The following is a 14,631-nucleotide window of genomic DNA, read 5'->3' on the forward strand; positions in this document are numbered from 1 at the left end:
AATGAAGAGTGTCTGTTTTCACTAGAGTCTGCAATCACCTGGCAATTAAGAGCTAGTCAGGTCTTCTCTATCTGAATCTGTAACTTTGATGCTCTTGGGGTACAAATCCTTATGATCCCCTGATTCATGCACTGTCAGCCAGTTAGGCTGAGGATGAATGGCTGAAGAGACCTTTGAAGTGTTATAACTCCAAGAAGCATCAACATATTAATTGCTAAGTGTTTAAAACAAAGAGCTGTAGGGCTCTAGTTACTTAAAATAGAAATGATATATGATTATGTCATCATGATATTTATCAGAAGTAAAAAGCCCTTGTTAAAATTCACTAGTCATTCTGATGAAAAAAAAAACTAAAGGGAAACTTTTAATAAGATAACAAATGGTTTGGGGTGTGACTCAGTGGCTCTGGGGTGGAGTGCTTGGCACGTGTGAGGCCCTGGGTTCAATCTCAACCCTGGAAGGGGAGGGGCATAAAGATAGTGAAAAATCATAGAAAACCTATTGTTATAGGCTAAAGTTATTCTCATAGAAGTCAGGCTTAGGAAAAGGAAGGTCATTATCACCATTCTTATTCCACAGAGTCTAGGTTGGTTTGGCCAATTCAATAAGATAAGAAAATTGAACAAGTGGTATAAATGCTGGAAAATAAAGGAATCATTATCTGCAGATTAGAAGATATGATGAAGAATACTAAACAATAAGGTGATTAGACACATAAAAATCGTAAAGGCTGAAGGCATGGCTCAGTGGTAGAGTGCTTGTCAGGCATGCATGAGTATCTGTTTTTGATTTTGAGCACCAGAGAAAAAAATAAAATCAATAGACCAGCGAATGTATGGGGATTGTATATAAATAAAGATGAAATTAATATCAGAGGAAAAAGGATGCATTATTCAATAACTGTTGTTGTGACAATTGGTAATCCACTTGGAAGGAAAGAAAATAAAATCCATGTCTCATCTAAAAATAAATACCTGGAGATCAAAAAGCTTTATATAATAAATAGAAATAAGGAAGAAATAGAAAAATATTTTCATAATCTTATGTTGAAGATAGCCTCTCTAACAAAACTAAGGGAAAAAAATGAATAGGTTTGACTACTTAAATATTTAAAACTTCTGTACAATCAGAAGCCCTTCAATACTGTTAGTATTCCAATTCTGGTTCTTCTATTTAGTAACCAGAAGACCACAGGCTTGTTAACCTTTCTGTGCTCAATTTTATCATTTGTAAAAGGAGATAATGATAGTACAAACCTCTTAAAGTAAGAAATCAATGAGATAATCCATGTAAAGCTTGGAGAATGGTGTCTGGCATGCTCCTTAATAAAGGCTAGCTATTAGCAGTTTTACTACTATAACTACTCAGAAAGTGACATTTGCAAAGTTAAAAGATAAGCTACACATTAGGAAACATTTGCTATAAACAGGGGGACAAAGGGTTAATTACAATACACAAAGAGCTTCCACAAATCAATAAACCCCCCAAACAATGTGATAGAAAAATGAACAGAGGGTGTGAAAGGTAATTCATAGAAGAGATTAAAATGGCAAGTAACATGAAAAAAGTTTGACTTTATTAATATTGTAAAAACACAAAACATTATTTAAGTACCATTTTCTTCCCTCCCTCTCAGATTGGCAATGTGTTGGTGCTAGTGAAACTCAGTTTTTTTCCTGAATTTTGTTAGAGAGGCTATCTTCAACATAAGATTATGAAAATATTTTTCTATTTCTTCCTTATTTCTATTTATTATATAAATTACTGCATTTTTTGGAGGGTAATTTGGCAATGCTTATTAAAATGTAAAAAATAGGAACTCTTTGAGCATTATTATTTCTAGGATTCTAGTCCACAAAACAGGAATTTCAGCAGTGTGTACAATATCAAGACGTTGGAAACAAAGTAAATGATCATCAATAGGAGACCAAAAGAGGTGACTTTTATTCAATGACATCCTTAACAACCATTAAAAACAATGGCATATGTGGCAGGGTGGCACATGCCTGTAATTCTAGTTCCTTGGGAGGTTAAAGCAAAATGTTCACAAGTTTGAGGTCAGCTGGGCAGTTTATCAAGACCTTGTCTTGAAATAAATAATAAAAAGGGCTGGAGGTGTAGCTCAGCGGTAGAGTGCCAGCTTGGGCAACCTAACAAGACACTGCCTCTGAAAAAAGAAAAGTGAGGCTAGGCATGGTGGCACATGACTGTAATCCCAGCGGCAAGGAGGCTGAAACAGGAGGATCTTGAGTTCAAAGCTAGACTCAGCAATGGTGAGGCTCTAAGCAACTCAATGAGACCCTGTCTCTATATAAAATACAAAATAGGGCTGGGGATGTGGCTCAGTGGTGGAGTACCCCTGAGTTCAATCCCCGATACACCCCACACTCCAAAAAAAAAAAAAGTGGTAGGATTAATGAGTGTTTTCCTTTCTTTTCATGTTGAATGTCTTTTGTGAAGTCCAAATAAACAGTAAAAAAGACAGAGAGGAAAAAAAAAAGCTCTAACAGTGGAATTTCTGATGTGGGATTAGGGAACAAATTGTGAGACTCATCCCCTCATCTTTAAAAAACACCTCTAAATGCTCATCTCTGACCTACAATGAAGGAAATTCTCTCTTCTTCACTGATTTAGTATATTACTGATATCCCTATTGCTGTGTCATTTTTACTATCCTTCCACCCCCCAAAGACTTGCTTCTTTTCTGGGTTTGGTGGCATAGGCCTATAATCCCAGTAACTCCAAAGATGGTGTCAGGAGGATCACAAGTTTGAGGCCAACCTCAGCAACTTAGTAGATCCTGTCTCAAAATAAAAAGCAAGAAGGGCTGAGGATGTAGCTCAGTACCAGTGTACCCTTGGGATCAATCCTCAGTACCACAAAACAAAAACAAAGACATCTTTCTTAATTATATTTGCCTAAGGGCATTTGATAAATTGGTTTGCATTTCTGAGTACAAACTTGGAGGAAAACCTGATAAAATGAATATGATACCCACAGAATCCCTTATTTTATTAGCTCTTCCCATGAGTTGGGAACCCAGATTAAGGTACCAAAGTGTTTTTTTTTTTTTTTTTTGATACCAGAAATTGACTTAGAAGTGCTTAGCTACCAAGCCCCATCCTCAGCTCTTTTTCTATTTTTTAAAATTTGACACAGAGTCTCACTAAGTTGCCTGGGGTCTTGCTAAATTTGTTGAGGCTGGCTTTGAACTTGTGATGCTCCTGCCTCACCTTCCCCAGTTGAGATTATAGGCATGTGCCACTGTGCCTGGCAAAATTTAAAGTGAAGTATTTTGATGACAATCAAAATCAGCTAGATTGATTGTAAGTTCATGCATATAGGGAACTAGAAATGGTGTTTTGAATCCTTGTTTTGTGCATGTCTGTGGTGAGTTAGTTGATGAGCCTTAGAGGTTCTTCCCAGGCTAGTCCCTTTGGCCCCTCAGTAAGACTTTTTTTTTTTTTTTTTTTAATATTCTTTTAGTTGTAGATGGACATGATACCTTTATTTTACTTATTTATTTTATGTGGTGCTGAGGATTGTATCCAGTGCCTCACATGTGCCAGGCAATGCTCTGCCACTGAGCCACAACCCCAACCCCCTCAGTAAGACTTTTAAGGTGTGTGGAAAGGAAGAGAACCAATGCTTTTTCATCTGCAGTGAGGAAAAAGGAAATTAAATATGAGAAATATATTCCAACTGTCTAGTTTGGGATCTATAGGAACAACTATCCAAGTTCTTTACTGTGGACTAAGTGGTGCAGGGACTAGTTTCAAGAGATAGGAGGAACCAGATACATCTCTAGAATGTTCTCATCATCTCCTCTTCACCTCATAATGTCTCTACTTTATGTTCTTGTTTTTCTATTGAAAGAATGACCAGAGCTGCTTTTGTCCCTCTTAACTTCTCTAAGATAGACTACATAGAGAGAAAGGAATATTTGCCCTCCATGTAAGTAAAACTAATTATATTAGTAGTGATTCTTCTGCCAGATAGTGAGTTTGCAGAGTCTACATATTGTGTCCCTTTTTTTCCATCTTCAGCAGACTCTTCAAAATAATTGCCACAATTATTATTATCACCATCTTGCAGATATGTAAACTGAATCCTGTCCTCCGGCAAAAAATGGATGATAGAAACTAGGTTTTTAAATTCTTGGTCAGGTACTCACTGATTTAATCAGAACACAAGGGAGCCAGTTTTTATGTTTTTTTCTTTCTTTTTTTTTTTTTTTTTTTGGTGGGGCGAATGGGGTTGGGGGTTTCCATTACTTAACATTCTTATTTCTTTAGTTTATTTAAGGTCCATTCAATGGGTTGATTATTAATGATCACTGTTATTCATCTGATATTAACCACACTACTAAAAACAAATGATCAATAAACTGCCTTGGGTAATTCACGTTTCTATAAATATTATATGACTTGTCCCCCTCTGCCCTAGAAAAATTTTCCTTACTTCTAAATACAAGGCTCTCTTTTAATCCCTTTTGGAGCCCCATCAAGTATTTTTTTTTTTTTTAATAGAGAGAGAGGAGAGAGAGAGAGAGAATTTTTTTTTGATATTCATTTTTTAGTTTTCGGGGGACAAAACATCTTTGTATGTGGTGCTGACGATCTAACCCGGGCCAAACGCATTCGAGGCGAGCGCACTACCGCTTGAGCCATATCCCCAGCCCCCCCATCAAGTATTTTGAACTACAACTCCCATCGTGCAACGGGAAACGGTCAGAACTCTGAGTGATCCGACAGGACCTTGAACCAATCCAGTCCCAGAGCTCTCAGTCAGGGACCTATTGGCTCTGGGTGGAGGCGGAACCTTCAGTTGCTAGGTTGGTCCCCTTCCGGAAGTGGTTGTTGGCCTCTGCAGGGCAACACCCCGGCGTCCCTGGAAGCGGGGAGCCGGGGTGGTGCTGGGCAAACGGCGCAGAGCCATCGCCCCAAGGCTCCCGGGGTGGGGGACAGGTGAGGACTCCTTCTGGGGAGAGGGTGGTGTGATCTGGTGGCGTGGCAGGAGAAGGAGGGTTGCGGGTGAGTTGAGGCACTCTGGTGTATCAGCGAGCGCTAAGTGTAGAGTGTGGGCGGGAACTGAGGGAAGAATTGAAAAAGGAGCGGTTGGGCGAGTGTGCATCTGTTCAAAACCCCACCTCGCCCGCTGGCGAGTAGGCGGCAGGGGCCTGGCGGGTGAGTGAGCGGCGGCTGGTGGGGGAGTGAGGGCGCAGAGCGGCGTGAGAGCTCGTTGGGTCTCTCCTTCGCCCCTCTGGCCCGAGCCTGTGTGAGGCCCGGTCCTGTGAGCCTTGCCTGAATCCTCCTGTGAGATTCATCCCCCGCCCTGCCCCCGTATCGGAATCCCGGGCTAGTCCAACCTTATGCTGTCTTTTGGCCCGCTGGGGAAGTTGGGAAGTTTTTCTTTTTTTCTTCACTGCACTGATTAAAGCATCTCCGTTTACATCTGGAACTGCTGTCTTCACTTAGCTTCCAGGACTCCCTTCCCGCTGGACTCTTGACTCTCTCTTGACTCAGCCCTTCGCAGGCCTCTCTTCTCTTCTACCACTCAGTCTCTGGGTGATTTCACCCAAAGTTTCAGTTACCATTCATTCAGCAAACTACTCTTAAGGTGAATCTCTTTCCTGAGCTTAGATCTGATTACTGATCATCTCTTTCCTGATGTCTGGGATCTGTTCCTCTGATTGTATTGTCTGTCGTAGTGAAGGATTTCACCACACAGCCACGTCTACACTGGGAATTCATTCATCTAGTATGCAGTAGGACATGTCTATATTCTAGGCAGCATACCTACTATGGTCTATTGGACAAAGCCTAGAATCACTATATACTGACTGAAGTGATCTGGTTCCCTCCTTCCTCTCACTTCTACATAGGTCAGTCACGTGCAGTTACCCTCTGGCCCTTCCTTCCCATTCTCACAGCCACTTAATTCATAAATATCTTGCCAGGACTTTCAGTCTAACTTCGTAGGCAATTTCTCTGCTTCTGTTCTTGCATTTCTCTAAACTATAAAACTCATCAATGTTTGTCTCCTTTGTGAAATCCTGTGATAATTCCTCATCATGTACAACACCCTTAATCCTTCCAACCTTTTATGATATAGTCCTTGCCTTCCGTTCTAGATCTCTCTCCTGCTACTCCTTCCACTCTCCCTTGCAATTTGATCGTGTCAAAATGGTTAAGGGCCCAGACTTTGGAATCAGATAAATACATGCATATTTTGTTGTGCCATTTACTAGCTGAAAAACTGGGCAAGTTTAAAAATTTTTTTTAAACCTTGCTTAGCCTCAATTTCCTTATTTGAAAAGCAGTGATAATAATTTCTATCTAGCTGAGAGGATGAGGTGAGATGATGTAAATAAAACACTTAGTACAGTTTTGGAACAAAGGGACTATTAAGTAAATTTAAGCTTTTATTGTCATAATAAGTTTCTTGGCACTCTTTCCTGCTTCTTTGCTGTTGTGTGTGCTGTCCTTTCTGCCTTTAAGTTCCCTTACTCTTATCCTGGTGAGCTCCTATTTATCCTTCAGGAACCATCTCAGTAGCCAGATATCTGTGATGCTTTCCCACAACTTCCAGAGTAATATTAGTTACCCTTATCTTTGTGTCCTGTTGTAATTAACACATGATGTAGTCATGTGTTTATATGTCTGGCTTCACATTAGGCCGAACTTGGGTTCAGGATCATGTTTAATCAGGTTTGTAGCTCTGGTATCTAGCATAATGCCTGGTGGGTGTTCAATAAATGACTATTGAATTTCTGAATGACCTTATCTTCAATGATATTGGATCTGTCTTTTGGAACAGTGTAGAATAAGTCTTTAAATATGGAAGTAGTGGTAATAATAATAGTAACACTTGGCATTTGTTGAGATTTTACTATACTTTAAGCATTTTACATTTAACCACTTCTCACAACACTTTGAGATGCTTTTGTTATTTATTTATTTATTTCTTGTGGTGCTGGAGATTGAACCTAGGGTCTCCCATTGGCTAAGCACATAAACTATCACTGAGCTACACTCCCAGCCCAGTATACTTTTATTTTTGGTTTGACATTTACTCTATGCCAGAAATGTGCTAGACACTTTTCAGATATTATCTTATTCACTGCCAAATATCTTTTCGACATAGGTTATAATCACTGAATTATACAGATGAGATTACTGAGGTTTAGAAAGGATGAAGTACCTTGCCTAAAGTCATACAGCTGTCAAGTGAGAGAGCTGAGATTTGAGTCCAGGTTTTTTTGTTCTCAGAGCTGGTTCTTTTACCACTATGCCATATGTCATTTAAAGTATGGAGAGGGATATTTAGCATTGGAAGGGATATTTAGCATGTGCAAGTGCTACCATGGACATTTTCGGTTCCCAAGATTCCTAGGTTCTGAGTTAGTGTGGTTTATAGCAGTAATTGAGCTCCTGCAGTTTATATAAGCTCATTTTAGGCTTGGTTGGAAAAATTAAAAGGAACAAGCATGGCCTTCACAAAAGAGGTGGAACACATGGAAAAGATAATGTTGAGATAAATATGCCTGTGAACATGTGAAAACTGTGTCCCCAGTGCTGAGGTGCTTCTGGATTGACAGGAGGTTGGTGATTTTGGAGGAGATGTGTGGATCACTCCTTTTCTGCTAGATTCTGGGATTGGCAGGAGATTGAAGAGTGCAGTTGAGTGACTCTCCCCAACAACTCTAAGGCTTGCAGTGAGGCTCAGGCCAGGTAGTGAGTAGATCTTATTACGTTTCATCTGATCTGTTGGTAATTGCAACACAAAGTACAGTTGAGGCTTCAGAAGCCATATCTGGAGTGCCATGATTGACTAGAATTTCGCTCATAGTCATAAGCCTGGAGGAAAATCTCAGGACATGACATTTATTTGCCATAGCAACTCTAATGGCTGTTTTCTTAGACTTCTCATTCTCTAGGTTACTAAGCTAGTCCAGGTTGTTACCATCTCCCACCTAGACCATATCATGGTTTTGTTCCTCATCTTCCCACAGCCATTCTGGTTTTTCTTCCTTCTAATCTGGTCACCATTCTAGTCCATATTCCCAATGGTTGCCAGAGTGATTCCCCCTCCCCACCCCAATCCAAAACCTTTGCCTGGCTTCCATTTGCCTTAGGATAAAGGCCAAGTCCTCGGCATATCCTGGCTTCTGCCCACCTCTTCAACATCATCTCTAGCTATTCTCTTTCTTGGTAGGTGATGTATCTTACAGAAGAACCTTTGCACATGATGCTACTTCTGCTGTTAGAACACATTTCTTTGAGGAATCCCTACTCATTCTTCAGTTCTCAGCATAGGCACATCTGATCAGGTTCATTTCCTTCAGCACTTTTATCTCATTTATATTATACATTTATCTGGGACTGCTGGATTGGTCACAGTCCATAGGGCTGTAGCTCAGGGAAGTGACAATTGAATCTGTTTTTTTTTCCCCCCATACTGGGGATTCAACTCAGGTCCTTTGCATATTTGGTAAGTGCTCTACCACTGAGTTACATCAAAAGCCCCTTGTAAAAATTTTATTTTGAGACAAGGTCTCACTAAGTTGCCTAGGCTGGCCTTGAACTCGAGATCCTCTTGCTTCAGCTTCCTGAGTAGCTGGGATTACAGGAATGTATTCCTGCATCTGGCAGAAATCTACATTTTTAGTGCCTATGAATAAGTAAATAAACTTGATAGGTGCTCAACAAACCTTTTTTGAATGGTAAATGCTCTGTAGAAGTCATTAAGAAATATGATCTCCCTATCCACACTCCTCTTCCCTGCAACTCTGTACCCCTTTGGCCCTGTCTTTGCCCACATCTTTCTGAAGCCAGGCAAGGCAAGAAAAGAAGGTGAAATATAGGCCATCCATATTTTGATTTTTTTTTTGGCAGATTTGTTTGAAATTTGGATGTGTTTGAATTCAGATTTTCCATGTTCTTCCCAGACCTTAAATATTTAAATGCAGATTATTATGTACATAGCCAGTTAGGGTCTTTTTATTTTCTTCTTCTTCTTTTTTTTTTTTTTCCCTTTTGGTACTGGGGATTGAACCCAGGAACACTTAACCTATTAGCCACATCCCCAACTCTTTTTTTATGTTTTATTTTGAGATAGGGTCTTGCTAAGTTGCTTAGCGCCTCACTAAGTTGCTGAGGCTGGCTTTGAACTTGTGATCCTCTTGCCTCAGCTTCCCGTGCTTTTGGAATTACATGTATGCATCATCACCCTGGCTCAGTTAGGATTTGTGCCATGAAAACAGTTGTATTTGTCTCACGCTTTCTGGAGGTTGGAGTTATGTAGGAATAAGTAACATTTCTTAACTGCAAAATTTCTCAAATTCTATGTTAGTTAATACAGTGCCTTGTATGGAGCCATGCTTGATAAGTGCTTGTTCACCCTGATGTTCAGGCTACTATTGAGTCCTACCTATCTGTAGATCCTTTCCTTTTCTCTTTTCCTCTTCTCTCCAATTAAGAGTATTAAAGATCCAGGTAACTTCTTAAGACACACAGCAGTGGGCCCCATCTGCCATTCTGGTTCCTGGTCCATTTCTGCTTTGCTGTTCGGAATTGGAAGAGTCAGGCCCCCCTTTTCTCTGATTGTGTAGAGGTGTGAGTACCCTACTGTGTATTCGGTATTACACCTGTTAGGAACAGATTTTCACTTCAGCTCAGGTCCTGCATACATACTTCCTTTCGTTTGACTTCCTTTTTGGGGGCAGCATGATGGGAATGAGAGGGTCAGGGATGGAGTCTGGCTCCCTTAGCATCCTGTGGACCCATAAAGAGACTAGTATCTGTGAGTTCTAAGGCAGGACACCTCTGCTATTGTAGTCACAGAGGGTATGTAATGGTCTTTGATTGGTCTTTTGTCATTTGTCAGGGGCCCCACTACAGGAATCTGGGGTAGATTGAGAGTCACCAAGTCCAGCCATTTTCTTTTTTTAGTTGTCAATAGAACTTTATTTATTTATATGTGGTGCCAAGAATCGAACCCAGTGCCTCACACATTCTAGACAAGCGCTCTATCACTGAGCTACAACCCCAGCCCCTCCAGCCATTTTCTAAACACTTACTCCAGGCCTTTCTACTTAAAGGAGGCCATTTTTATGCTCACTGTTACAGGGGGAAGAGTGACAGTTTCTGAAGAAGTGGGCAACAGAACCTGCTGTGCCAGACTCCTGTTGGTCTATCACACCTGGTGTGGCTAACTCCTCCTAAGAGAGGCATGCAGCTTGTCTCTGCTTATCAGGTTTCAACATGGAAGCTGTTCTAGGAGAAAGTTAGTGGGATCTGGGGGTCCCGAGGTGGTGGTGGGACTAGGGGCGAGAAGAGAGGAGCAATTCTAGAACTGCACCAGCTTGTCAGTTGAAGAATTTGGCATTGTTCCATCGGTGAATGCTAGAAATCTTGGATTCAAGTTGGACTCCTGTGATTGTCGGCTCACACTACTGTAACAATATCATAGACTGAGTGGTTTAAACAGTAGAGATCTATTTTCTCACAGTTCTGAAGACTGGAAGTCACAGATCAACATCTGTTTCTGGTAGCTGCCTTGTACATGGCTACCACCTTCTTGCTGTGTCTTCACTTGGTGGAGAGAGAAGTCTGCTCTCTCTTCCTCTTTTTTTTTTTTTTAATCTATTTTTTAGTACATGGACTTAATAACTTTATTTATTTTATTTATTTTTTATGTAGTGTAGAGGATTGAACCTAGTGCCTCACACCTGCTAGGCAAGTGCTCTACTGCTGAGCCACAACCCCAGCCCTAAGGATACTAATCCTGTCAGAGCAGGACCCCACTCTTAAGACCTCATTTAACCCTAAATCACTTCCTGAATTACTTTCTGTCCCATAAAGTCACATTGCAGGCTAGTTTTTCAATGTTTGAATTTTGGAGGGACTCAATGTAGTCCATTGCAACTCCTTTCCATTCTGTCCTTCCAACAGCTTGGTCCTATTAAGCCTGATGTTGCTGTGTTCGTTGTGTCTGTCCCTTCTCCATTCTTAATGTTTCTGCCCTAGTTTAAGCTTTCATCATCTTTCACTTACATGCTCCTTAAGTGGTTTTCCTGACACCAGTTTCTCATTTCTTCAATCTAGCCATGCCAGTCCTACTAGAGTTTTTGTCCTTAAAAGAAAAAAAAAAAAAAAGGCCACTTCATGTCACTTTCTTTTCCCAAATCCCTAGTGTCTCTTCTACAGGGCAGAATCAAGGCCTTTTAGCATGGTCCACATGGTCCTTTTAGCTGGCTTTCCACTCTGGCCCTTGCCATGCATGCTGTTATCCCATATTCCAGAACATCTGCTGCGGCCCAGGGTGATCCCTGTCTAGAGTGCCTTTTTTTATGCTTCACTGGAAATTTCTCCTTCTGCCTTCTGCTACCACTGAAGTTGTATCTCTTCCCTTCCTGGACTGTAAGCTCTCTGTAGGCATTGTTGGATGTAAATGTGTGACTGTGTAGTAGGGTATGTGGGTATATGGGTATCTGTTGAGATTTTTCTGTTTGGGGGTCTTATGCTGTAATTCTTTTTCCTCTTTGGGATGGTGGTTATGAAGTCAAATTCTTTATAGAGAGTTAGGCTTGTGGATCTTTTGTGGTTCACTGAATGTTCAACAATCTTTGGGAGGTGCATCTTAGGGAATTTTCCTAGACACAGAACCCGTAAGGCTTGAGTTCTGAGCTGTTGGTCCCACCCTCTATTATCCCTGGTGCCTGCAGAGTTCTTAGAGTTGGCGTGTAGGATCTGATCTGACCCAGATGCTTCATAACCCTCTTCTACCTTTCCCCTTCTAAGCTGAGTCACTGATTTTTCTCTCTGGTTGGGGGGTCTCTGGGATCTAGGAGTTTGATCCCACATCAGTCATGGCGGGACGACCCATCCGTATAGGAGACCAGCTGGTTCTGGAGGAAGATTATGATGAGACCTATATTCCCAGTGAGCAAGGTAAGAGGCTTGAAGTATATTGTAGTAGTTCTCTGAGGGCAGGGATTATGTCTGATTTATTTTTGTTCTTGCACTGTAACATGTGGTACATGCTCAATGCTGCTTACATGCACAAGTGTTAGATCAAAGGTTGGCAAACTATAATCCATGGGCTTAACTTGGCCTTTTGCCTGTTTTTGTATAAAGTTTTATTGGAAAACAGCCATGCTTATTTGCTTCTCGGTGGCCTGTGGCTACCTTCATGCTATGGTAGCATTGTTGAATAGTTATGACAGAGACCATATGACTCACAAAGCCTACAGTATTTACTATTGGAACAGAAGAGATTTGCTGACCTGGGTTAGATCAATGATAACTTTTTTTTTTGCTTTTGGTGCTGGCATTGGACCCATAATGATTAGTTTTAAATGAAATTGTAGTAGGGGATATTATGAAATATAGTATGTCCTGAAGCAAACCCAGTTTCTTTTCTTTTTTTTGTTTGTGGTGCTGGGGATTAAGCCCAGGGCCTTGCTCATGCTAGGCAGATGCTGGACCACCGAGTTTAATTCCTTGCTCCCCACCCCAGTTTTCTTAAAAACGAACTAAAGCTGTGGTTTTTTTTTCATAATGATATTATTAATAACAATGATAACATTATTTTGTGCCATTGTGTGCCAGTCTATATTTTAAGAATTTGATATTTATTACCTTTTCTTTTTTTTTCTAATTTATTTTTAGTTGTAGTTGGACACAATGCCTTTATTTTATTCATTTATTTTTATGTGGTGCTGAGGATCGAACCCAGGGTCTTGCACGTGCGAGGCGAGCGCTCTACCACTGAGCCACAACCCCAGCCTGATATTTTTTACCTTTTCAACCCTTGTCAATCCTCCATAAGCTAAGTCCTATTATTGTTCCTGTGTTATAGGTGAGGAAATCAAGGCACAGAAAGGGTAAGTAATTTTCCTGTAGTTACCCAATTCTACTAAGTGGTACAAAGGATCTACCAAGGTATTATAAGTCCCAAACCTGTTCTTTGAAGCACTATGGTTTTTTTTTTTTTTTTTTTTGTGTGTGTGTGTGTGTATGTGGTGCTAGGCATTAGAACCTAGGGCCTTGTGCATGCAAGGCAAGCAGTCTACCAATTGAGGTATATCCTCATCACTGAGGCATTGTTATTTTTTGGAGTGAAAACTCTTTGAAGTTTTGAAGAGTTATGGATCTGGATTCACAAATTTTGTTCACCAACTATGTGGTTAGTAGATGGTTTAGAGTGGAACGAGAACTCTTGCACCCACTGGGAGCTCATGAGCCACATTAAACCTTGGGCTTTTTTTTATAGTTTGTTGTATGTGTTTGTTTGATTGCCATAGATAAGTTTTTTTGTTTTATATTTTTTGGTACTGGGGATTGAACCCAGGACTTTGCTTATGCCAAGCACATGCTCTACCACTCAGCTATATCCTCAACCCCAAATTTTTTTTATTTTTATGTTAAATGTATTATTAGTTCATTCTCATCTGGCCTCTGAATTAGTTATATATCAAAGTTAGAAAAGCAAAGCCTTCCCCACTCCAAGGTGAAAATACTTTTCTCACATTTTCTTCCTAAACCATTAATGGAGTACTTCTCTTTTCTTCTCTCATTTGGATGTTGTACTGGGTATATCTTTTCTTCCATTGGAATCCCTATTTATATGTCACTGACGTACCCTTAATTATTGAGACTCCATCATAAATTCTAATTTCTAATTACTGGGGCCAAATGCCCTTATTGGTCATTTTTCAAAGTTTTCTTTGCTATTTTGTCTGTTTTTATCCCCATGAACTTTAGAATCACCTTGTCAAGTTCTGGGTAGAGCTGTGTACGGAGGAACTGTTAGTACTTGGGGAAAATTCTGTTAAATATTTGAATTAATTTAGGGATAACTTTCATCTTTATGAAGTAAAGTCTTTCTACTCAAAATGTCATATTTCTTCTTTTGTGTGCTTTTATGGAATGACTAATTTTTCTTCATAGATGTCTTACTACTTGCCCAGGTTATTTCTTTTTTAAAAATATTTTTATTAGTTGTAGAGTTATGCACAATATCTTTATTAGTTTATTTTTTATGTGGTGCTAAGGATCAAACCAGTGCCTCACACATGCTAGGCAAGCGCTCTACCACTGAGCTACAGCCCCAGCCTCTATTTCTTAAATGTAGATTGAGCATGCTTACTCTGGAAATCCAAAACCAAAATACTTCCAAGTCTGAAACTTTTTGGAGTATTTCTGATTTTGGATTTTCAGATTAGGGATGCTCAATTAGTAAAGTCTATGCAATTATTCCAAAATCTGAAAAAAAATATCTGAAATGTGAAGCACTTCTAGATCTGAGCATTTTGAATAAGTGATACTCAACCTGACTGTTTTCTTTTTGGGTTGCTGTTGTAAATGAGGTCAAGGTTTTTCCAAGGATGTTTATGAATTCTTTTGTTCTGTCCGAGTTTAGATATTCTAATCACAAGCCATCATATTCTTTTCCTGGACTGTCTGAGTAGCTTCCTAATTAGCTCACTGTTTATACATTTGCCCTTGTCCAGTCTGTTCTACCTAGTAGCCAGAGTGATCTTATGATATGAAACAGACCATTTCTAGTGGTCTCTGCTTTATTTGGGGGGATACCCGGGATTGAACACAGGAGTACTTAACCTCT

General features: G+C 40.1%; 1 protein-coding gene across 8 annotated transcripts in view; it reads left to right on the plus strand.

The window, feature by feature from the left end:
- The first annotated feature begins 4,850 nt into the window (after positions 1 to 4,850).
- The window catches only part of Cep164 (centrosomal protein 164), a 65,032-nt gene continuing 55,251 nt past the window's right edge, over positions 4,851 to 14,631 (plus strand). For 5 of the 8 annotated variants that reach the window (XM_078047065.1, XM_078047068.1, XM_078047066.1 and 2 more), the window contains exons 1-2: positions 4,851 to 4,967; positions 11,852 to 11,954. In XM_078047065.1, coding sequence (XP_077903191.1) covers positions 11,873 to 11,954 — 82 coding nt within the window. In that variant the 5' untranslated portion in view covers positions 4,851 to 4,967; positions 11,852 to 11,872. Of the gene's footprint in view, positions 4,968 to 10,267; positions 10,288 to 11,851; positions 11,955 to 14,631 lie in introns of those variants that run through there. The other 3 variants (XM_013360007.4, XM_078047064.1, XM_078047070.1) reach the window with 3 other exon arrangements.

Source organism: Ictidomys tridecemlineatus, chromosome 4 (assembly GCF_052094955.1).
Source record: "Ictidomys tridecemlineatus isolate mIctTri1 chromosome 4, mIctTri1.hap1, whole genome shotgun sequence".
NCBI lineage: Eukaryota > Metazoa > Chordata > Mammalia > Rodentia > Sciuridae > Ictidomys > Ictidomys tridecemlineatus.